General features: G+C 46.8%; 1 protein-coding gene across 5 annotated transcripts in view; it reads right to left on the bottom strand.

The window, feature by feature from the left end:
• ETS1 (ETS proto-oncogene 1, transcription factor) overlaps window positions 1-22679 on the bottom strand; it is a 139069-nt gene that overhangs the window by 17419 nt on the left and 98971 nt on the right. For 3 of the 5 annotated variants that reach the window (XM_005226826.5, XM_005226825.4, NM_001099106.2), the window contains 5 exon segments: window positions 20849-20968; window positions 18383-18583; window positions 14637-14714; window positions 13218-13466; window positions 8320-8580 (listed from right to left, as the gene is read on the bottom strand). In XM_005226826.5, coding sequence (XP_005226883.1) covers window positions 8320-8580; window positions 13218-13466; window positions 14637-14714; window positions 18383-18583; window positions 20849-20968 — 909 coding nt within the window. 5 annotated transcript variants of the gene reach the window in all.

The raw sequence follows: 22679 nt of genomic DNA on the forward strand, positions 1-22679 counted from the left end.
GATTCTGCTCAGGGGAAACATCAGCTTCAAAGACACAAAGGTGGAGCTTCCAAGAGGAGACAGACTGGCATTCCAGCAGGGTCACCACCCAGTTCCACCACATGGAGTTAGAGTTTGTTAAAGAAACAGCCACCCAGAAAATGGGAGACCCAGAGAAGCCTTGAAAGCAGGTGGTTGGCAGGGGAAAGGGGTTGCTGTGTCTCCTAAAAAGATGGGTCCCCTTGTGAGTTTCCTGACTCCAAATCCAGGCACCCAGAGGCTTCAGGTGGTTTAAACACCAGGATGTGCAGTCTGTTTTGTATAGTATAAAGGTGTCTCTCTGCCCTAAAGGCAGCTTCCTGGAGCTACGGGAGCTGCGTCCAGTCCCCGGGGTGGCTCAGCCAGCTGTGGTCTTCAAAGGCGACTGACAAAAACAGGGAACCTCCCTGTCCACACCTTCAAAGCCGTTTAGAAGGGAAAAAACGAACAACGAGGCCGAGTCCTCCCACCATGTGATTTTCTCCACGGGTGGCAGATGTCTAAGACCAACTGTCCCCATGCGAACCAGTCAGGAGGCAGAGGCAGTGGGACCTCCACACAGGCAACACCACCAAGGGGCTTCTGATCCCTCCAGCTCAGAGCGGCCGGGGACCCCCGCCCCCGAGCTCCAACGTACTTCCCCAGCAGTCTCACAACTGAGCAGCATGTCAACTCCCTACTCCAGTGAGATCCCACTCACATTCCATGTGCACACTGAGGACCCGCCGTCAAACACAGCGCAGAGAATCAGAATTCCCCAGCTTCTGCGATGCTGGCTGGTAGCCAGGCTCCACGTAGGCTGAGGGGGTTTGTCTGGCTTCCTACAACCCACCACTCACAGGGCCCTCTGAGGAGGAAAGGGCAGATGCTGTTTCTGCCTCTCTCATTGCCAAACTCTTCTCCTCCCAGCCATCCAGGAGCTACCCACGGATGCTCTACCCTGAGACAGTGACACTCCCTGTAAGCCTGAGGCCAAGTCCAGCTTTGCTTGGGTGAGAACCTCAGGATCCTTGTAAATGGCAGGACTGCACAAAAAGGGCACCACGGTTTTACGCTTACGTCAGGAAAGACTGTAGTCAACTCATAACCTTACAGCCACAGTACTGACACGGAGAGATTGTATTCCAGAACCTGGCTTAGGGAATATTCCCTCCACCCCCAATTATAAAGCTCCAAGTTGTTCCTAATAACATCTCCATGGGAATGCAGGCTATAATTAGAATCTCCTGCACCAATTCACACCACAGTGCTCTTCGGCTCTGGGGACCCCCTCTCCTTTCCTCATCAGTGACTGAGGCTCACATGAGAAGCTGCCCCTGGGGGTTGTACCTGAGGACACTGAGATGATTTTGCAATCCAGCTTTCCTTCAGAAAACCGTGATTTCAGGTGATGCCGCCCAAGCTCAGGTTTCATTCTGAACTGAAGGGCTTGGAAGCCCTTCCTTCTCTTAGCAGTAGCTTTATGTTTCTGAACCTACAACTCAATGACCAGACCTACAACTCGGTCAGAATGCCCAGGTTTCGGGTGTGGCCCTTGGACTCTGTTATTGTGTGAGGATAGACGGGCTCTAATTTATCTACAAAATGAGAAGAAGGTTTATTTTGGGCTAAAAGCAACAGATGCTAAAGCATCTATTTCTGCTTTATTGACTTTGCCAAAGCTTTTGACTGTGCCTATCACAATAAACTGTGGAAAATTCTGAAAGAGATGGGAATACCAGATCACCTGACCTGCCTCTTGAGAAACCTATATGCAGGTCAGGAAGCAACAGTTAGAACTGGACATGGAACAACAGACTGGTTCCAAATAGGAAAAGGAGTACGTCAAGGCTGTATATTGTCATCCTGCTTATTTAACTTATATGCAGAGTACATCATGAGAAATGCTGGGCTGGAAGAAGCACAAGCTGGAATCAAGACTGCCAGGAGAAATATCAATAACCTCAGATATACACATAACACCACTCTTATGGCAGAAAGTGAAGAGGAACTAAAAAGCCTCTTGATGAAAAGTGAAAGAGAAGAGTGAAAAAGTTGGCTTAAAGCTCAACATTCAGAAAACAAAGATCATGGCATTTGATCCTACCACTTCATGGGAAATAGATGGGGAAACAGTGGAAACAGTGTCAGACTTTATTTTTGGGGGCTCCAAAATCATTGCAGAACGTGACTGCAGCCATGAAATTAAAAGACGCTTACTCCTTGGAAGGAAAGTTATGACCAACCTAGATAGTATATTCAAAAGCAGAGACATTACTTTGCCCACAAAGGTCCGTCTAGTCAAGGCTATGGTTTTTCCAGTGGTCATGTATAGATGTGAGAGTTGGACTGTGAAAAAAGCTGAGCGCCAAAAAATTGATGCTTTTGAACTGTGGTGTTGGAGAAGATTCTTGAGAGTCCCTTGGACTGCAAGGAGATCCAACCAGTCCATCCTAAAGAAGATCAGTCCTGGGTGTTCATTGGAAGGACTGATGCTGAAGCTGAAACTCCAATACTTTGGCCACCTGATGCGAAGAGTTGACTTACTGGAAAAGACACTGATGCTGCGAGGGATTGGGGGCAGGAGGAGAAGGGGACGACAGAGGATGAGATGGCTGGATGGCATCACTGACTGGATGGACGTGAGTCTGAGTGAACTCCGGGAGTTGGTGATGGACAGGGAGGCCTGGCGTGCTGCGATTCATGGGGTCGCAAAGAGTCAGACACGACTGAGCGACTGAACTGACTGAACTGAAAAGCAACGGGGGATCGTCTAGGGCTTCCGTTTCTACAAAGCTAGGACCGCTTTGTGCAATGTCTCACTGAAAAATACGTGCAAGTTGAATTCCTGATGGTCTCAAATGTAGTCTTTCAGAGGTTGAAGGATCAGCTATTCATAAGTCTGCACAGCATAGTAAATCATAATTTCATTACAGGTAATGAATGGCTTGGAGCTTAGCCTTTTCCCACGCTCCGTGATAAAGAAGAGACCCTGAGCACTTCATACAACAGTTGAAACACAAAGCTGGGGCCACACCTACACACTGACAACACAACTATTACCAGCAGGACTGCTCCACACCAACTGCAGGAGTGACAGGAAAGAATTCCTTATCTGCATCAACAGAAGTCTGGCAATCTGGAGTGAAGTTCTACGAAGGTGGTTTAGAGACCATAGCTCCACCCACTCCTGCATGCCACGCCCCCTCCCCCTGCATAGTGTTAATGAGTGACAAGCAAGGCACAGGGCCCTGAATCTACTCTAAAGGGAGTAACTGAGATAACCAATGAGTGTTCTCATTCTTTAAGAGAGAAAGATTTCAAACTGAGGTGAGACATGCAGCACTTAAGTTTCAGTTCAAGAGCCACCTTCCTGCAGAAGGCTTGGAAAAAGTCATTTTTTTGTCTCAGTTTTGTCATTGACAAAAGGAGCCTGGAGGGACACAGAAGGGAAGGGATCAACACTCTGACAATCCAGCATATTATTCTACACCTACTGAAATGGAGAGGGGAAAAAACCACGGATGCCTATGTTTGTCAAGGATCTAGAAAGTATTTTGTTTAGGTCCATCAAATACACAGAGAACACTGGGCCACCTCTCTCAGATGGTTTTGTAATCAGATGGGGTTCATAATGTATCTTCAAACAAAAGAAAATGGAGCTTTCTGATTATATCAGTTTGATAATCATAAGCAGTCCCAGCAAGGTAAGAAGGTGCATTCTGGCGGAAGCCAGTGTTGCATTTGATGTATTCTTAACTCAGCTAACAGGCAGGCTTTCAAGCCACGTTATCTGCCCCCACATCTTGACCTAATTTAACAAGTTGCCATGGGAGCCCAATGAAGGTTGATGCAATTTTCTTATCTTGGGAGGAAGAATGCAACTGAGCAAGAGAATGTGAAAATTCAGTTTCTAACTGATTTCCACACTTACGGTGCGGTAAATAAGACAGCATCAGAAGAAGTCAAATGTATTCCTTTGAGGGTGTAATGGGCAGAGAACTGGGCTCCCAGAGACAGGAAAATGGATTCACCCCAGTTCAGGGAATCTATACAGACATCCTTTCGTTCAGGTGACATAAAAGGTATACATGTGCTCCTACTGTGTGGCCACACATACCCTGGAGGTAAGCAAATTTAAAGGAAACAGATTAAAAAAAAAAAGAGCATAGAACTTGAGATAGAAAATAGGTGTGATGTTTATGAGCAATAAAGAGTTTTGCCAACACTTATACAATGATTTCCACTCTCCAAAGTACTTTTCTGAACTTCAGGTCATCTTGGTATGTCTGCATAGACTCAGAGACTCATTTATAAGAACTACAGTCACTGCACACGTCCCAGGCAGTGGAGGGGCCCAGGGAAGCATGTTCTGTTCCCTGGCCTGTTCCCTAGGATTTATCTGAGATGATAAGAGGTCACAATGAGGGGCAAGATATAGTTTTCACTGTGGACAAGAGATATTTACCAGACAGTGAACATGGGGCCGAGGGGGTGGAGGGAGGTGGGAGAGGCTGGGGGGGGTGGGGAAGAAAGCCACCCAAATTTGGACCACTCCTCATACACCAACCATGGGGTGGCAGGGAGTCGGACATGACTGAGCGACTAACACCACATGCCAAATAAATCCTGACTTTCATCAAACCACAGCAATAAGAAAATCCAGTTCAAGTCTAAGGACAATGACAATATCTTGAATTCGTCAAGATAGTGAACCTTCCAGGCCTACAAGCACTTATCTGTACTCAACATGTGCTCAGAAACATCTGCTGAAATAATTGATTTGTTACGATTGAGCTTTCTCTCCTGCGTCTAGCAACTTGTCTGGCACTCATTTGTCTCATTAACTGAGTTAGTTCAATTACATGCTCACAGATCTCCTACCAAGAGAGTGAGGGACACTTCCACTTCGCTAAAAGTAGAAGAGGGTACAAGGTAAATTTGCCTAAAATCACACAGTGTGTGAGGGCTGGGGGGAGCATGGAGGACTTCTGTTTTCTGGGCTATTGTTTGCACCTCTATCTGAGATGGCTTGAAAAGTAAAATCCCCAGTTACAAAGAAGAAAAAGCTGAATGGTAAGATACTTTAAAAATTGTATTTTAGTTCAAATGACTACTGGAGTTCTTGAGATCATTAACTGATAATTATCTTCTCCTTTGTCCCATTCAATGAATATTCTACTGCCTTAGAGATAGAGACAGAGAAAGAAAGAGGAAACAAGAGCGAGGAAGAAAAGGATGGAAGGAACAATGGAAGGAATGAAAGGAAGGAAGAAGCAATCATTAAAACAGTCCACCCAAAGAAGTGCATGTGTGCCCAGTCATGTCCAACGCCTCTGCAACCCCATGGACTGTAGCCCTCCAGGCTCCTCTGTCCATGGGATTCTCCAGGCAAAAATACTGGAGTGGGTTGCCATTTCCTTCTCCAGGGGATCTTCCTGACCCAGGGATCGAACCCACATCTCCTCAGTGGCAGGTGAATTCTTTACCACTGAGCCACCTGGGAAGCCCAAATAAGGGATGACATCAAACACAACTCAGACTTCCAGGACATTCCTGTATTTGTCCTGAAAAGAGGTTTAGGTGTTCTGATCTGTTTGGCTTTGGATGAGAAATGCCCACCTGTTAGAAGGCTCACAGGTGGCATTTTGGTGTTGGCTCTCCTGATGGCTGTCTTCATGTCCAAATTCGTACTCCTAGGTCTTAACATTCCACGTCATCCTTTTCCTTCTCTCCTTAAAACTATGACACTTGGAGAGATTTCCAACTCTCAGATGATTCTTGTCAAGATCAGCTTAGCTGAAACTCTTCAAATCACTCTTGTAGAGTATGAGCTCTGCAGGCCTCTCCCATCAGACTCCAGTAACTTATACACATGCCCTTTTCAGAAGAGTTTCTATTTGAGGTGGAGATCAGGCTTTCACCATTTCTAGAAACTTCTAAACTTTTTGTAGAGTAGCCACGATTCCTTACCACAATCTTACCCCATGCAGGTTGACCTAAATCATAAGGCTTTCTCTGGCCATAACCCAAACTTTAGAACTTAAAAGTCAGTATACTTAATGTCATTATCCACAAAACCACCTTAACTAGCAAAATTTTCAGAACTGCACACCAAACGAAAAGAAAATGATGAAAACTGTTAGAGGAGAAGAATTATGATCATGCCTGGTGACAGTGGTTACGGTAGAGATTATGTCAGAGGGAATAAGGCAAGACTTTTAATAAGGAGAAGCTACATTGAGGATTTGGTCCTGGAAGTCAGGGTGGCAGGGGGAGGAGAGGTGGTAGCCTTTTCACTTGGGCAAATGACAGCACTTGCACCACAAGGAGAGAGGCAAACACAGCCACTCAGAGATGCCTGCCACCTCCACAGCCCCGATTCACTTCACAGCTACCTCTGCCTCTCCCCCTCCTACCTACGCAATCTTTTTTTCCTCCTCCATCAGTGTACCCAACTGGAGTCCAATTCTCAAAATACCTAAGCGTTACTATAAGGGGTTTTCCAGGTGTCGCAGGGGTAAAGAACCTGCCTGCCAATGCAGGAGATGCAAAACATGCAGGTTCGATCCCTGGGTCGGGAAGATCCCCTGGAGAAGGAAATGATGGCCCACTCTAGTATTCTTGGCTGGAAAATCCCATGGGCAGAGGCGCTTGGCAGGCTACAAGTCCATGGGGTCACAAAAAGTCGGATGCGACTGAGCACAAGCAGCACTCTCATACATCCTAAAAGACACTTTACATACTTTCTTTATTCCAAATGTCATTAATAGAAAGGCACAAACTTTCTCCTGTCTGCTGCCCAGAGGGAAGGGACTGACCCCCTTGCAGAACAGCGATTTCCCATCTACTCGTGATGCTCAAGAAAGGACTTGGGAAATATTGTAGGAAGAAAAAAGTAGTTGACTATTAAGCTCCTTTCTGGCCCACAACTCTGTGTAATAGTCCTGGTCACTACTTCAAAATCCAAACACGACTCCTGAGCACCTATGCATGCACTGAACTGTACAAGGAGCTGGAGGGATACAATGTAAGAGACACAACCCTGATCCATGAAGGAGGAGGAACTTTTCCAAGCATGTGAGTTGTTCTCAAAGGTCAGCTGAGTTTCCTTGAGTTTTCCCTCACACAGAAACAGGGATAGAGCTCAGTCTTAAGATCAGATAGACACCTCTCTAGAAATGCACACTGAGGTATCTGTCTTCATCCACACAAAGGGTCTTCACATGGTGACCCACCCAGGGTGGATAAATTCCAAGAGGCCAAGACCACCGCTGCACATTCGAAGCTTAAAACAAGCTCCACTCACAACACAATTTCTGAATTTTAGAAAACACTACGATCTTACAGGCTCCCCTGGTGGCTCTGCAGTAAAGAATCTACCTGCAATGCAGGAGCTGCAGGAGACATGAGTTCGATCCCTGGGTCAGGAAGTTCCCCTGAAGGCGGGCATAGCAACCCACTCCAGTATTCTTGCCTGGAGAATCCCATGGACAGAGGAGCCAGGTGGGCTATAGTCCATGGGTTGCAAAGTACTGGACTGAAGAGACTGAGCAGGCACAATCTTACAGAAAAGATCTGATCATTAATATATTCCTACTCCTCGGACAGATCTCAGATACACTCTTCAAACCTTCCCAAGGTTACACAGCCTCTGTGCCCCACCTCGCTTGGACAATGAATTCAGATTCTTGGACCAGATTCTCAGTCAAAGCCCAAGCTCTCAACATACACCTTCCTTTCTCTATGATCTTTCTTTTGTTCAGCATGACTACAACTTTCACTCCTGGGGGAAAAAAGTCAATAATAAAGCTCAGTGAGAAGAAAGGTTTTCTCTAGAGGCCAGGATCTAGCCTGAGTGTAGGGTGACTGAGGGCACTTTTCCCATTTCCACTCCTGCCTGATAATGAGGATTCTACTGCCGATGAGTCTAGGGAGTAGACCCATTCAGTGATGGCTTTCGGTGACGCTGCTGCTGGCTCTGTGTTCAGAGAGCCCTCCAAGAGCAGGTGAGAAGAAGCCCCTTGATGCTAGGCCGGGAAGGCAGAATTTCCAGAAGCACCAGATCGACAGAATTCCCTTCCCCTAGTTACAGATTCAAAATATCAGTTTTCCTACCACTCTTGGAAAGAATCCCTTGAAATAGAATGATATTATTTGCTTCCAAAACTCAATGGCTATCTGCAGAGTGGCCTGAGAAGCTGACCCAACCCCTCAGAGTCTTCTTGTCCCCTAGGAAGGGGGTGACCTTAGGGGCTGGGGACAGCACAGAAGTGTCCAGGGAGCCCACCCCAGCGGGCGGGAGGAGGCCAGGCGTCCTACCTGTGTAGCCGGCCAGGGCCGCAGCAGGAATGACGGGCTTGTCCTTATTGAGGTCAGCGCGGTCACGCACATAGTCCTTGAAGGTGCCCTTGGGCTTGTGGTTGGGCAAGGCAGCTGGATAGTCCTCGGAGTCGAAGCTGTCGTAGGAGGGGACGCGCTGCAGGCTGTTGAAAGACGACTGGCTACTCCAGGACTGGGTGAGGCGGTCGCAGCTGTCATAGCTCTCTATGCTCTCGAAGGAGTCCTGGCCCCCGAGCTTACCTGGAGGAGGAGGAGGAGGCGAGAGGAGAGCGGGGAGGAGGGATGGGAAGAGACACTGTGAAACCCTCTCGGTGAGGATGCGCAGGAGGGATACAGAGCGGCCGGCGGGGATGGAGGTGCGTGCGTTTGCTCGGGGGAAAAGGGGCTGCCTGGACCCAGCCTGAGAGCCCCCTGCATGGTCCGGTCTTGCTCCAAAGCCTCTAGGACCGAGACTCAGAGCCGGGTGTTGCTACTCATCTCTGCCAGGGGGAGACAGCAGTGTTTGGAACGACAAGAATTCCACAACCAGAAACCTACAGGCTGAGAGACACGTCTGTTATGACGAGATTTCTGGCCGATGAGTTAGACCCAATGAGGGGATGAAGAAATCTGAGCTGCATCAGGCTCAACTCACCCTCTACCCTAACTCAAGCCAAGGAGATGATTTCCAAAGGCCCCATTTGGCAAAATATTTTGGTCGTAAGAAAAAAAAATTCCATTACACTAGGAGAGGATTGACCTTCCTTGACCTTGGAACTAAAACACTATTTTTTAGCCTTTTTTCCAAACACTCTTTGAAATGTACATCGTACTGCCTCTATGCCTTCTCAAATAGAAAAAGAAGTTATGAGATGTTTTTTTTCCAGGAGATTAAAAAAAATATATCATTTTTCTAAACAGAAATCCATATTCTTTACCAAGCACTATCTGTACTTGAAATTTGTGCTTTATTAGGGAAACGAAGGCAATTAAAAAAACAAAGAAGTTGATTAAAGAGTTAAGGTCCGTAGCAATGGCAGAAATCCTTTACTCTGTGAGTTGCTTAAGGCATTCTTAACTGACCACAAGATCATGCAAGTTCATTAATTTCCCAAACCAGGTTATAAACAGCTGCTATGATTGCATAATAGCTCCTAGAGAAATTTCCATTGGCAAAAAATGCCATTTAAAAGGAGGCTGAAAACGGAGGGGGCGGTGGCAGGGCGGTGGGGGGGGGACAAAAACAAATGCAGCTAACTGCTGAAAAGGCTCACAGGAATATTTTTTATGTTTTATTTCCAGATACTTTCCAGGCAACCTCAGTTAAATCATGGGAGATTAAATGGCTGATTGAGTCCAGCAAAGTCAAGAGGCCAAAGGATGTGACAAATGTGTATGCAGAAATACCTGTGAGTCAAGGCTGGCTGGCCTACTCTGACGTTTAAATCCCAGAAGAAAGTTGGTATATACAAAGTAATACTAGTAAGTTTCTGGTGTATCCTCCCCTTCACAACAGAGGAAATTCATTAAGACAATGAAATTCAAATATTTAATTTTGGTGTCCAAACCAAAATTAAATAGACAGTAATTAAGAAGGAAGATATATAACTTCCAAAAAAGATTTTTAACCCCAGATAAAAGAAGTTAAATATGTAATTTTTGCATTATCTACTCTTGTAAATTTCCTGAGCCTCTTATCCCTTCCAACACTGCTTGGAACAAAAATATAGTTAGTTATCTGCTTCGTCTCATTCCTTCTTCCAACCACTCATTCAAAGAACGGCAATCCCCAGAAAGCCTCGGAGCTGTCTGCCCCATATGCCAAGTCCACTGTCATATTTGCAACTTTTTATTATTATTATTTTTATCATCTAGTTAATACTCTGTAATGACCTACATGGGAAAAGAGTAAGAGTGGATATATGTGTGTATGTATATATATATATATATATAAACTGATTCTCTGCTTTATACCTGAAACACAACATTATAAAACAACTATACTCCCCAAAACTGTTGTAAATAAAAAAACTTTAAAAAGAAGGAATTGTCCCTTCCAGAAATTCACATTAAAAGTCTCAAGAAAACAGACCCCAACCAAGAATGCAGCAGCCTCTTTTCAACAGAACAGGAAATTTTGTGGCCTCCCATAAAAAGGTGTTTGCTCATTCCAGCTGTCCATCTTAAACATACCAAAAGCCTAAGAAAGAGTTTATATTTTCATGAGGAACACCCCACCAAGTCCCCTGCATTTACACTCAAAAGTCCCTGAGATGATTCCGTCAGTCATTTTTATACTGGGAGGGCGTGGAGACTGGAATTTCCACTCGCTGGACAGCTGAGGTTCCAAGGAACCCCAGTAAGCAGGGACACTGAACGAGGCCATAACCGCCCCCTGGCAGCCTCTCAAACATGAGCCAAATGCAACTCTGTTGAGAGCTGCGGTTTATAGCAGGAGGCTGCTTTCATTTCAGCTCTCTTTCACAATCCTAGAGCTGGGAACCTTCATTTACGGGTATTTTTCTCCCAAAATGGGTTGGTTCCAACTAGATGAGTCGCTCAGTTAGGCTACTGTGTTCAGGGGCGGGGAAGCTCGTGTCCTCTAAGACATCCATCGGCTGGCTTTCCTGAGAAACATCTCGGCAAGGTCCTTGCAAAGCTCCCTGACCCCACCACACAGACCTCAGGGCACCCAAAGCAAGAGGTGGGGGAGCCCTGTGGCAGCCCACTCAACAGACCAGCCCAAAGAAGACAGTTCTCTGAGTCCAAGGAAGTGGAATAGAAACACTCTGTCTACCCGAATGCAGTCTGGGAACACTGCGATTATTGTTCATCATCTTCAACTAACAGTGATGCTTTCAGTCTACCCCAACCCTGCCATGGCAGAGTCAACCACCCCGCTGGAATACGTCCTGTTTGCAGCACTTCTCACTCGTAAAAAAGCAACCGTGAACAAAACGGTCTGCCCCCAAGTTTGTGTGGTGAGATGCTTGGTGTGAGCAAAGGAGAATGAGGCCAGAGAGCAAGTCTTCCTGTTTCTCTGTGCAGTTCACCGTCTGGCCCACCATCATTCATCTGGGGTCGCAGGAACCAAGAGAAGGAGAGGGAAGAGGCCAGTAACACAAAGCAAAGCCAGACACAAGGACAACAGTCCTGCCCAAAGTGACAGCACGCTGGGCCCCCCCACCCACCTACCCCCCACACACACACACACACCGCAACAGTCCTGCCCAAAGTGACAGCACGCTGGACCACCGCCCCACACACACACACACACCGGCAACAGTCCTGCCCAAAGTGACAGCACGCTGGGCACCCCCGCTACACACATGTGCACGCGCGTGCACAGCCTCACTGCACACTCACAGAAAGCCCCATGAGAAAGACTGGCGTTCTGTTGCCGTGACCCGCCTGAGAAAAAAGGTACACATGTGAGTGTAAGTATTTAAATAGACCTGCATCCAAAAATAAAGAAGGGGAAGGTAAAGCTGGTCCCACCCATCCCCTTCTGTCTGAAACACAAACACCCCGTGTCCCTAGGAGGCAGATCACAGGCTGCGATTCTGCTGGGACTTCCCCTCCGCAGGCCTGCTGGGAGGAAGTGGGAGCCTGGACGCTCGAAGGAGCTGAGCCTAGGCCTCAGGACAGGGAGTGGGGTCAGCACTGAGCAGACATCACTGCGAGGCCGGCCACTCGGAAAGACTTCCTCCTGCTCCTCTTCCTGTCTGTAACTCTTTCCAGTTTATCCATCAGAAGAGTCAAGCTAGTTCTCCTGTTGACTGATCTGCAGCATCATTTCAAATATTTGGCAGAAAAGTAGATTATAGGACTGGCAGGAACCTGGGTAAGCTTCTGTATATTTGAATTAGAACTCAATAATAATAATAATAATGTGTTACCTAACATTTCTGGGCTTCTATTCCCTTTTCTCTGAAACCTAATTTACTCTGATTTTAGGAAGAGTTCTATAATATCTGAAATCATGTCTTATTTCTGTTTCATTTTGGATAAAAGGTAACATCCAGAATATTAAAAAAAAAAGAAAATCAGCTAGTTCTTCTCCCATGAGCAAGTCCGTCTTTATACAGGACTGTCCTTCTATCAGAGCAAACAGTCTGGACAGGTCACTAGATGGGTTGTCTCTCTGAGTGTTTAGGTCCCAATCTTTAAAGTTGAGGGTATTTAACCTTTTTTGGCTTTCTAAGGTCAGTCAGCTCTACTTAGAACCATGTAGCTCACTGTCAGTGAATATGTTACCTTTGTCATAAGAGTCACGGCAGTAAGAGAGAGTATCTAGTTTTGGAAGCTTCTGGCCACCTCTTTCCCTGGTCCTCTAGCTAAATACACACTTAGACCACACTGCTGATGACTGGTTCCAAATAAGCTGTTGGTTAACCATCTTCTATCTTCCCAAACCAAAGAAGTCACAGGAGGTTGGGAAGCCCAGGCTGAGAAGCAGAGGTCATCAGACACCAAGCCAGGAAGGGTAGTCCGACTCGGGAATATTCGAACACCAGGACGACGCAGAGATCAATTCTCTCTGGGAGGGTTCTCAGAATCGTTTTTATGTGACTGTGTCCTCCTTAAGCAAAATCCTCTCAAGGAAAATAAAGCACCTAAAATTATTATTTGGTGAAATATCATACCTAACTAAGAAATGTGACCAGTCTTCCTGCCGGATTTCAATTCCACCATGGATCCACAGTCTTTGTTATCATAAAGCCTCGGCTAAGACTTCATGATACAAAGTTCTTAACAGCTAGACATTTTAAGACAGAAAAGCAAAAACTCAGGCATGCCCATGGCTAAGAGTGAGGGAGGAAAAAAAAAAATGGAACCTAGGAAATGCACCCAGTGAGGCAATTCTTAGAAACTTCTAGAGCAGAAATGTGACCTACCACGACTGGCCCTCCCCATGCACATGTTGTCTGGGGTCACCACTTCTTGTTTGATGGCAAAGTAGTCAGTCTGCAAGGTGTCCGTCTGCAGAGTGTCCCGGAGGATGACCGAGGAGTAGTCGTTCTCATATTTGAGGGAGAGGAGCTCCTCTGAGCTGATGGGGTGGAGAGTCTGGTAGGACTCTGTGATGAAGCTGGGCTCGGAGAACTCCGAGGGAGGGACGCACTGGGCATGCTCGATACCGTAGCCTGGAAACATAGAGTGTGCGATTGGAGAGAGGAGAGGTGAGTACTGAAAACAGGCTATTCCCTCCCCATTTACAACGGCCCCGTGACGTTAACCAAGCTGACTACTTCAGGGAATAAAAGACAAATACTTGAAGTCAAAAGGGCCTGGGTTTTCAATCTTGCTCCACTACTTAAGGGCCATGGCCCTTGACAGACACTTCCCTTTTCTGACTCAATTCTCTCATCTCTAAAATAGGGATGATGGCAATCTTCCCCAGGGCATTGTGATGAAGATCCAAGGACAGCACACAACCAACCTTTCTAGCACACAATAAACTCATCGTTGTTGTGAGTATACAGATCATAATAAAGTAAAACGATAAAGGGAAAACAAACCTACTGAAGATACCCTTGAAAGCAAAGCCATCAGATAAGCACAGCCCTACACTAATTCTCTTCCTCCGGCCATTCCTGCAGCCTGGTGAGGGTTCAGGCACCAGGAGGACAAGGCTTTCTGCTCAGAGACAGAACCTGAAGCTGCAGGGCATGCCCTGAAGGAAAGGGCATGTTCCCTAACCCTAACACAGTTCAAAGGGAACACTGTTGCACATTCTAGCAAAAAGGAAAGAACAAGATCAAAATCCCTGACCTGAACTTCTGTTGGCCGCCACATGGCCCAGGGTCAAACAGGACCACTGGAGAGAAGCAAATCGCAGTCTCTCTGTGACTATCTGTCACGCTGAAGATATCAGCAAGACCCCAGTGTAGGAGCACGCAGGTGAGCAAAACGTGCAACAGGCTGAAACCTTGTGCTTTGCAGGAATAACAAAGCAAGTAAGCAAGTGTCTACATGTTTTCTGAGGTTTTGGTTTTTTTTAATATGGACCATTTTTCAAGACTTTATTGAATTTGTTACAATATTTCTCCTGCTTTACGTTTTGGTTTTTTGGCCACGAGGCACATGGCATCTTAGCTTCCCAACTAGGGATCAAACCTGCACCCCTGCTTTGGATGGTAATGAAGTCTTAACCACTGGGCCACCAGGGAAATCCCCAAGAATCTACATGTCCGGAGCTATTATTTTCTGTAGAATTGCCAGGCAGGAGCCTGAGATGGCCTAGGACAGGGTTCCTTTCCTAAGTTCCCATCACAGTGAGCAGGAAGAGAGAAGAGGAGCCAAAAGGAACTTACTAATGAAGTAATCCGAGGTATAGCGGGACTCTGGGTAGGGAGGGTTGACTCCATTAACTTGGTATGGCTTCACATCCTCTGCAACAGACCAGGAAGGAAGGGAACAAAGAGGTCAGCATGCAAGCAGTGCTCAGCAGAAGAGGACCCTGGAGGCGAGGACCACAGTGATCTCAGTCCCTCTGAGAGAAAATCTGCATGTTCCCTAACTGAGCTAGTGTCTGAGCCTCCCCTGACTGGAGCCTTGTCTATAGATGAGCTCACCAAAGTATGGCTAAGTTTATGATTTCAGTAGCTGGAAAAGGGGATTTAATATCTTGGAAAGCACGCCCATGAGTAATCTCAAAGGGCTGGGAAGGCATCCACCCTCTTTCTGATGCGTGCGTGTGCCGCCAGCCTCCAAGGCTTGAAGACATCTTATTGTTGTTGTTTAGTCGCTCAGTCGTGTACGACTCTGCGACTGTCAAGCTCTTCTGTCCATGGGATTTCCCAGGCAAGAATACTGGAGTGGGTTGCCATTTCTTTCTCCAGGGGATCTTCCCGACACCTTGGGAGTTTACCAAAATCAGTCGCCAACATTCAAACAGATCAGGTCCAACGTTTTTCAGAAACACAGGGCAATCTTTTTAGGCAGGAAGATTTTTATTATTTTCTTATTATTCTTATTGCTATTTTATTTATTTTTGGCCATGCTGCACCGCACAGGGGATCTTAGTTCCCTAACCAGGGATTGAACCCCTGCCCCCTGCACCAGAAGTATGGAGTTCCAACCACTTAACCACCAGGGAAGTGCAAGCAGGTAGATTTCAGAGCCTCCACTCCTTCCAACAGATATCTGGTATTTGGTGTTTTTTCCATTGCCCTCAGATTTCAAGTTCAGGCCCAGATAAGACACTAGTAGGGTGATTCTACTTGGTGAAATATGACAGAAAAGACACATAACCAAAGTTCTGTCCTGGTGCCAAGCTCCACGGGAATGAGATAGAACGCAGAGGAAGGTAACCAAGCAAGAGAAACTTCTCCACTGAACGAAAGTGAACTTGTAGATCCCCTACTGACCCTGGAATCTGGTGGTAGCCCCTGACTACTGTATGGAACAGTCGGATTACATTTCACTTAAGAATCAGATGTAGACAGAGGGGGCTGGTTTGGGTTTTTCCTCGGGTATTTGATAGCTTGTTGGGAGCAGAGACTGCTGGGAAAACAAGTTCATGCCTGCACAGAAAAACAGTTCCCAGCTGAGATAAAATGATTAAACTCTGCTTCAGCAGCTTATCAGATTGAAACATCCCCTGTACCTTTGGCCTGCCACCCCACCCAGAACAGCTATGTTTTTTTCTGCACTGGGTTGCCTTACTTTAATCACAGAACAAAAGCTGTAGCCTCAATACAAACATCACGCTCAGCTCTTGGAGGATCTGAAGAAGCACAGTCCTTCGTCTCCCTTGAAAATGGGTGAGATGTTCTCACACTCACTCCATTACTCTCTCATTCTCCTAAATTCACTGGTATGATTCCTCTGCAGGAAGGTAAACAGCCGATTCACTGGAAAAGACCCTGATGCTGGGAAAGATTGAAGGCAGAAGGAGAAGGAGAAGGAGACGACAGAGGATGAGACGGATGGATGGCTTCACCGATTCAATGGACATGAACTCGGGCAAGATCTGGGAGATGGTGAGGGGCAGGGAGACCTGGCGTGCTGCAGTCCATGGGGTCACAGAGTTGGATGTGACTTGGTGACTGAGTAACAACAAAGCCGGAAGCTCCCCTCCATGAGTCCGTATCACTACACAAAGAACACAGGACGGGGAGTTTGGCTGAAAAGACCCAGGTGTAAGGAAACAAGTGATGTTGAGGAAACCACCTGACCTGTCCTCAGTTTACAGACAAGGGCTCACTCTAAGAGGACATGCCCTTCCTGTGTCCCACGGTTGCTTTGAGAACCCAAACGGACTGGTTCACAGTGCAAACTTTTCTGTCTATTCATCCTATTAATTTTTGAGAGTTTGATATTGAAACCCCAACTAAAAATCTGATTTTATCTACTTAAAAAATAATTACGTAGTGGAGCTACATGTACCTTTGTCTTATATTTTCCAAGGCTCCTGTAAATGTGTTATCATAATTTCATAATTTTAAAAAAAGAAAACGTATTTTCAAGCCCTTTGGAAACAAGGAAATGCTGTATAGATGAGTTGTAACCGATCAGAGCCGACTGAGACACCGTAGAACACCTGGCTGCCCTGGGGTGCTGACAAGAGGGAAGCGGTGCTTTGGCAGCATATATTTGGGTGACACGGTCTGATAGAGTCCACTGCCATGTTTATAAGCCAACACTTGCATCAGACCTGCTCTGAGCCTGCCGTATCCTTTCCCTCTATAAACAGGCGCTCACGTCAACACATTATGAGTGGTTTGTGTGCAGTTACGCCGAGATCACAGCGTGGCTTCAGGGAAGCCAGTACCGCCGCCCAGCAGTCCTGGGCCAGATTCACCTACTTCTCAATTCTGCTTATTTATTTATTTTTCAGCTATTGCTGAGGAGAAAGCGCGGGGCGGGGGGGGGTGGGGGGGGGTGGGGCGGTGTGGAGTAACAGTTCTGTGCCCAGAGGAGTCTAATTTGGGTCTCTCCTGGGCATTGCAGAATGGAAAATATCCTTAAACAAAGGAAGGTATTATATGGAATAAAAAGTGCTAAGCCTGAGCTCTGCTCCCTGCCCCCCGCGTCTGTGCCAGGGGTTGGAGCTGGTGACCACAGGGAAAGGGTGGGCCTGGGTCAGAGAGGGCAACGGGCTTCTAGGCTTACAGTCAGCTGGAGGGCACTGCTGACTGCTGGTAACTGCAATTTATTTTAAGAAGAAATTCAGAAAAATAAGCGTAAAAACACCCAAGTTTGCCGCCTGCTGCTGTTTCTATACTCAGCCCGGACTGTGGTGCATGAGTCACTCAGTCCAAAAAGGTTGGAAGAGGCTGGTAGGAGAGGCCATGTCATTACAAGGTTGCAACACGACGTCCTGACATAACCCTGGCTTCTGCTTCAGATGGAAAAGGTGTACCTCACGACTGCAATTCCAATCCCGTTAGTGGGCAGAGAAGACTGCTTATTAGGAAGCTCTGAAACACTGAGCTTGGATGTGGCCATGGATCAGGGGAGTGTGTTTCACGATTGCCAAAAAAAAAAAAATAGAAAGAAAGGAAAGAAATACTCTTTTGCCGGTTGTGGGCACTGCTTGTTCAAGCAGTACATGAGTCTAAGATAAGGACTGAGACTAGAACTTTGCAAACCGAGAAGCTTTAGGAGGTAAAGATGAAAAGTGGAGGCATCCACATACACACTAATATATGTAAATAGATAGCCAATGGGAATTTGCTGTAGGACTCTGGGAACTCAAACTGGGGCTCTGGAATAACCTAGAGGGACAGGAATGGGCGGGAGGTGGGAGGGAGACTCAAGAGGGAGGGGACATGTGTACACCTATGGTTAATTCATGTTGATGTGTGACAGAAATCAAACCAATATTATAAACCAAGAATTAATCAATTAAAAATAAATAAACATTAAAGAAATTAATGTTTATGGAGCACCTGCTCCCTACCAGGCACCACACGGCAATCTCCACAGACTGTATGTGCTGTGGCTGGACACCCAGATGACGACCTCGACGTGGCACCCCGCTCCCCAGTCGATTCCGGAAGCTGCCCCGTGCAGGCCCCACCTCCCCTACCCCACCCTGTCCTCATGCATTTACCTTTCTGCAGGATCTCCAGGTGTTCCCACAAGATGTCCCCAACGAAGTCTGGGGCCAGCTCCAGAAAGCAGTCTTTCCCCAGTGCGCAGAGGGCTGCCCCGTTCATACAGAACTTCTGGAAGTCCACACCCTTCAGGCTGAACTCGTTGACAGCCCACATCACCCAGTCCCGAACGTGGGTCTCTGTCCACTGCCGGGGATCTGTGGGAATAGATCAGATGATGTCCCAGCAGATCAGGGTCTCAACTCTTCCCTGAGCCTCGGAGACTACACGAAAGCACCCGACCTTCACTGAGACGTTCTCGGATTCACGGAATGAGGAAGGCCTAATGGAGTATCTTCTATAACCCTCCTCCCTGCATCCAGGTCAGCCCCATCTTCTCCCTCCCACCAGGTAGCTAATCACTGCCATCAGCCAAAAAGTAACAAAGAGTATTCTCCACCCATGGAACCTTCCAACAGGTTCCAGGAGTCTCCTCTCTCCCTGCCTTATTTCCATCAGACTTTATTAAACCTGGGACAAGGGAACAAATGACTCCTTTAACAGCAACAACGACAAAGTCAAGTGTGCTCTGGACATTACACTCACCTCTCCCTGCACTTACTCATGTAATTTACTTGTGGCCATTATGCTTAATTATTCTTATCTTAGTTAATGATGGTTAGTATAGTTGTCCTTGCATATCCAATGTGACTGGTTTCAGGACCCCCTCCCAGATACCAAAATCTGGGAAGGTGCATGTTTCTTTATGTATATAAAAGGGTAGGGCACACTCAGCCCTCTGTGTCTGTGGGTTCTCACATCCCCAGATTCAGCCCACAGAATTGGATCTGTGGTTGTCTGAATCTGCCAATATGGAACCCTTGGATGAGGAGGGCCAACTACAGTAATCACAGCAATTAGTAGCAGTGCGCCATTCAAGTGATACTTAGTAGTAACATTACTGTGTGTGTGTCAGTGGCTCAGTCGTGTCCAGCTGTTTGCAATCCCATGGACTGTAGCCCACCTGGCTCCTCTGTCCATGGGATTTCCCAGGCAAGAATACTGGAGTATTCCTTCTCCAGAGGATCTTCTCAACCCAGGGACTGAACCCAGGTCTCCTGCATTGCAGGCAGATTCTTTACCACTGAGCTACCAGGAAAGCCCAACAATGTTATTGGGCACCTGTATTATACCAGATAACCTGCAAAATATATACATAAGACAGGTCCTCCATTGAGGGGCCATGTAGAACAGACGACACATAACCTTCACGCGTGGCCCTGGTTTAACATGACTACACCAGCTCACGGCACTGACCGAACTCAGGTGACGGCAGGGTGTGGTGCCTATAGCCCACCTCCTACCTCCTCTCAGTGTTCTCCCCTGCAGTCCAGAAGATGACTTGAGAAGATGATGGAAAAGTGGATGGTCAGAACTCACTTTATTCTGCTTTATGACTGGGCTCTGCTGTCAGCGGAGGTTTGTGGGAAAGCAGAATATGTGAATAGGTGGACAGATTCATTCTCGGAATCTCCCTGAGGCCTGTGTCTGGCAGGGTGGAAGTCGCTCCCACAACAGTAGCTCTGGCAGGGTGGAAGCCGCTCCCGCAACAGTAGCTCTGGCTGGGTGCAAAGGCAGCCTCTATTTCTCTTACTCAATAGAAACGTGTTCCTTCTGCTCCTAGTTGCTCGGGAAATGCCACTTGGTCAAGGCTTAAGTCTTCCCCAGTCATTTTTCCTTTCTGACCACTCAAGTCACTTCCCTTTACATTCCCGAATAAACCCTTTCAGAGGAGAACGTGTGTGTGCTAAGTCGCTTCAGTTGTGTCTGACTCTTTGCAACCCTGTGGACCACAGCCCACCGGGCTTCTCTGTCCATGGGATTCTCCAAGGCAAGAATACTGGAGTGGGTTGCCATGCCCTCCTCCGTGAGATCTCGACCCAGGGATCGAATCTGCGTCTCTTACGTCTCCTGCATTGGCAAGCAGGTTCTCTACCACCAGCGCCACCTGGAATGCCCTGAGGAGATACCCAAGTATTTCACCAAAGGACATGGAAAAGAGTAAATTCCCAGAACTGTAGCTCATGGAGTTCATCTAATGGCAGCCAGAATGACACCAAGACCATGCCTTCCAAACTTGTTTGTACAACAGAGTTACTTGAGCTTTACAATTACTGATGCTACCAGAAATTGTGACTTAATGGGTCTGGGATCTGGCCTGGACTGTGGAATTTTCTGAAGATCCACTATCTAATGTTCAAACAAGTTTGGGCGCCACTGCCCTAAGACCAAGATGGCAGGGACAAGCCTGGGAGATCAGGGAGCATCAGCACGTGTCTACGCTTGTTCCAAGAGACGTCTGTCCCAGTCTATGGCTGCTGATTGAGGGTGGTGAGTAAGTGTCCATCTCAACCAACAGGCGAGAAAACCAACTGTATCTCAAAGTCTGGTCCATCCTCTCTCCTTCCAACTACAAAACCTACCTTTTGGAATTCCCAGACGTTGCTGCTCTTTAGAGAAACCACTGAAAGTAGCTTTCAAGGCCTGAGACATCATTTCTTTGCTGCTAGGAGTTAAGAGCGGGACATCTGCACATTCCATATCTGCAAGGCAAAAAATATCATATGAATACAAACAAAAATGAAAAAGATGATGGATGTCAGCTAGACTGATGGTGGTGATCGTTCTGCAATATACACAAATATCAAATCATTATGCTGTGCACCTGAAAGTAATAAATACATGTCAGTTATACCTCAATTTTAAAAATGAAACTAAATAGGTAGTTAACCACCCATAAAATATAATAGAGCATGAATGGGCTGAAGGAGGCAAGCTGAGAAATAACTGTAGTAGCATCGTCACCAGGGCAGGTAAAATTTGGGGGGCTTTCCATAATGTGGTAGGGTCTGTAAAAAAAAAAAAAAATTCCCGACTCTTGCCTTGAATGTCTGTATCTCTGACAAAATACGTCAATTCTTTCTGAATAGCTCTACCAGTTCCCCATAGCCTCTATTCATCCTTCACATTCACTGAGAATATTAATGTTTCTGCACACTTGCTGTTACCTCTGAAAAAGAAATAAGAGTATTCATTGGATAAATAATTCTTTAGCCCTTGCTACATGCAAGAGATTAGAGAAAGAACAGTGAACAAGACAAAAATGATTCCCACCCTGATGGAGCTTGGTATCAGGTTCCAGCAGGGAAATCAGTTAGTAAAAATCTATTTGCACAATTAAACTTCAAATACAACGTCAACAGGGCTTCACAGGAGTAGGAGATGAAGTGTTAACCCATAATAGTGCCCTTTAGGTCTGGAGGAATCAGCAAAAGCCTCCTTCAGAACACAGATGTTTGACCTGGGATCTGAAGGATAATTAAGAAAATTATTCCAGACCAGTGGTTCTGAATGTGTGGTCCCCAGATCAGCATCACCTGGGAACTCAGCCCCACCCAGACCTCCTGAATTACAACCTCTGAGGGGGCGGAGCCCGGAAATCCATTTTCAACACAGAATCCAGGTAACCCTTATGAGCACTGATATTAGAGGACTGAGATCCTAAGTGAAGGGAATAGCACAGCTGAAGATTCTGAGATGGGCGAAGAGAACCTCAGTTGCTTTAGTATCGAAATGGTCAGTGCAGCTGCGGCACAGTGACTGGGGGACAGCAGCTTGAGAGGAGGCTGAAAAGGTAAGTGAGGAGGGTGTGCAGGAATTTATAACTGTATCCTAAGTAAGACAGAAAGGCACTGAGGGTTGCCTGCAGAGGAATGACACGATTATATTTTGTCTGAAGAAGGATCACCTTGCAGTAATTCTTTTTTTTTTCCTGTCTCACTGCACAGCACGTGGGATCTTAGTTTCCCAACCAGGAAACTTCCCCATGCACTGGAAGTAAGGAGTCTTTATCACTGGACCACCAGGGAAGTCCCTATGATAATTCTATTTTTCATTTTTCAAGGAGCTGCCATCCTGTGTTCCTCACAGTGGCTGTAGGATTTTATCCTGTCACCACAGTGCACATTGGGCTTCCCAGGTGGCCTGGTGGTAAAGAAGCCACCTGCCGGTGCAGGAGACCCAAGAGTTACAGGTTCAATCCCTGGGTGTGGAAGACTCCCTGGAGGAGGAAATGACAAGCCATTCCAGTATTCTTGCCTGGAGAATTCCATGCACAGAGGAGCCTGGCAGGCTACAACCCATGGGGTCACAGAGAGTCAGACACGACTGAGTGACTGGACAACAGCACAGCGCACAGTCCCGCCTCCCTGCCAGCCCTCAGCAGCCATCCTAACACACACCAAGTGGTATCAC

The sequence above is a fragment of the Bos taurus genome, chromosome 29 (genome assembly GCF_002263795.3).
Source record: "Bos taurus isolate L1 Dominette 01449 registration number 42190680 breed Hereford chromosome 29, ARS-UCD2.0, whole genome shotgun sequence".
Classification (NCBI taxonomy): domain Eukaryota; kingdom Metazoa; phylum Chordata; class Mammalia; order Artiodactyla; family Bovidae; genus Bos; species Bos taurus.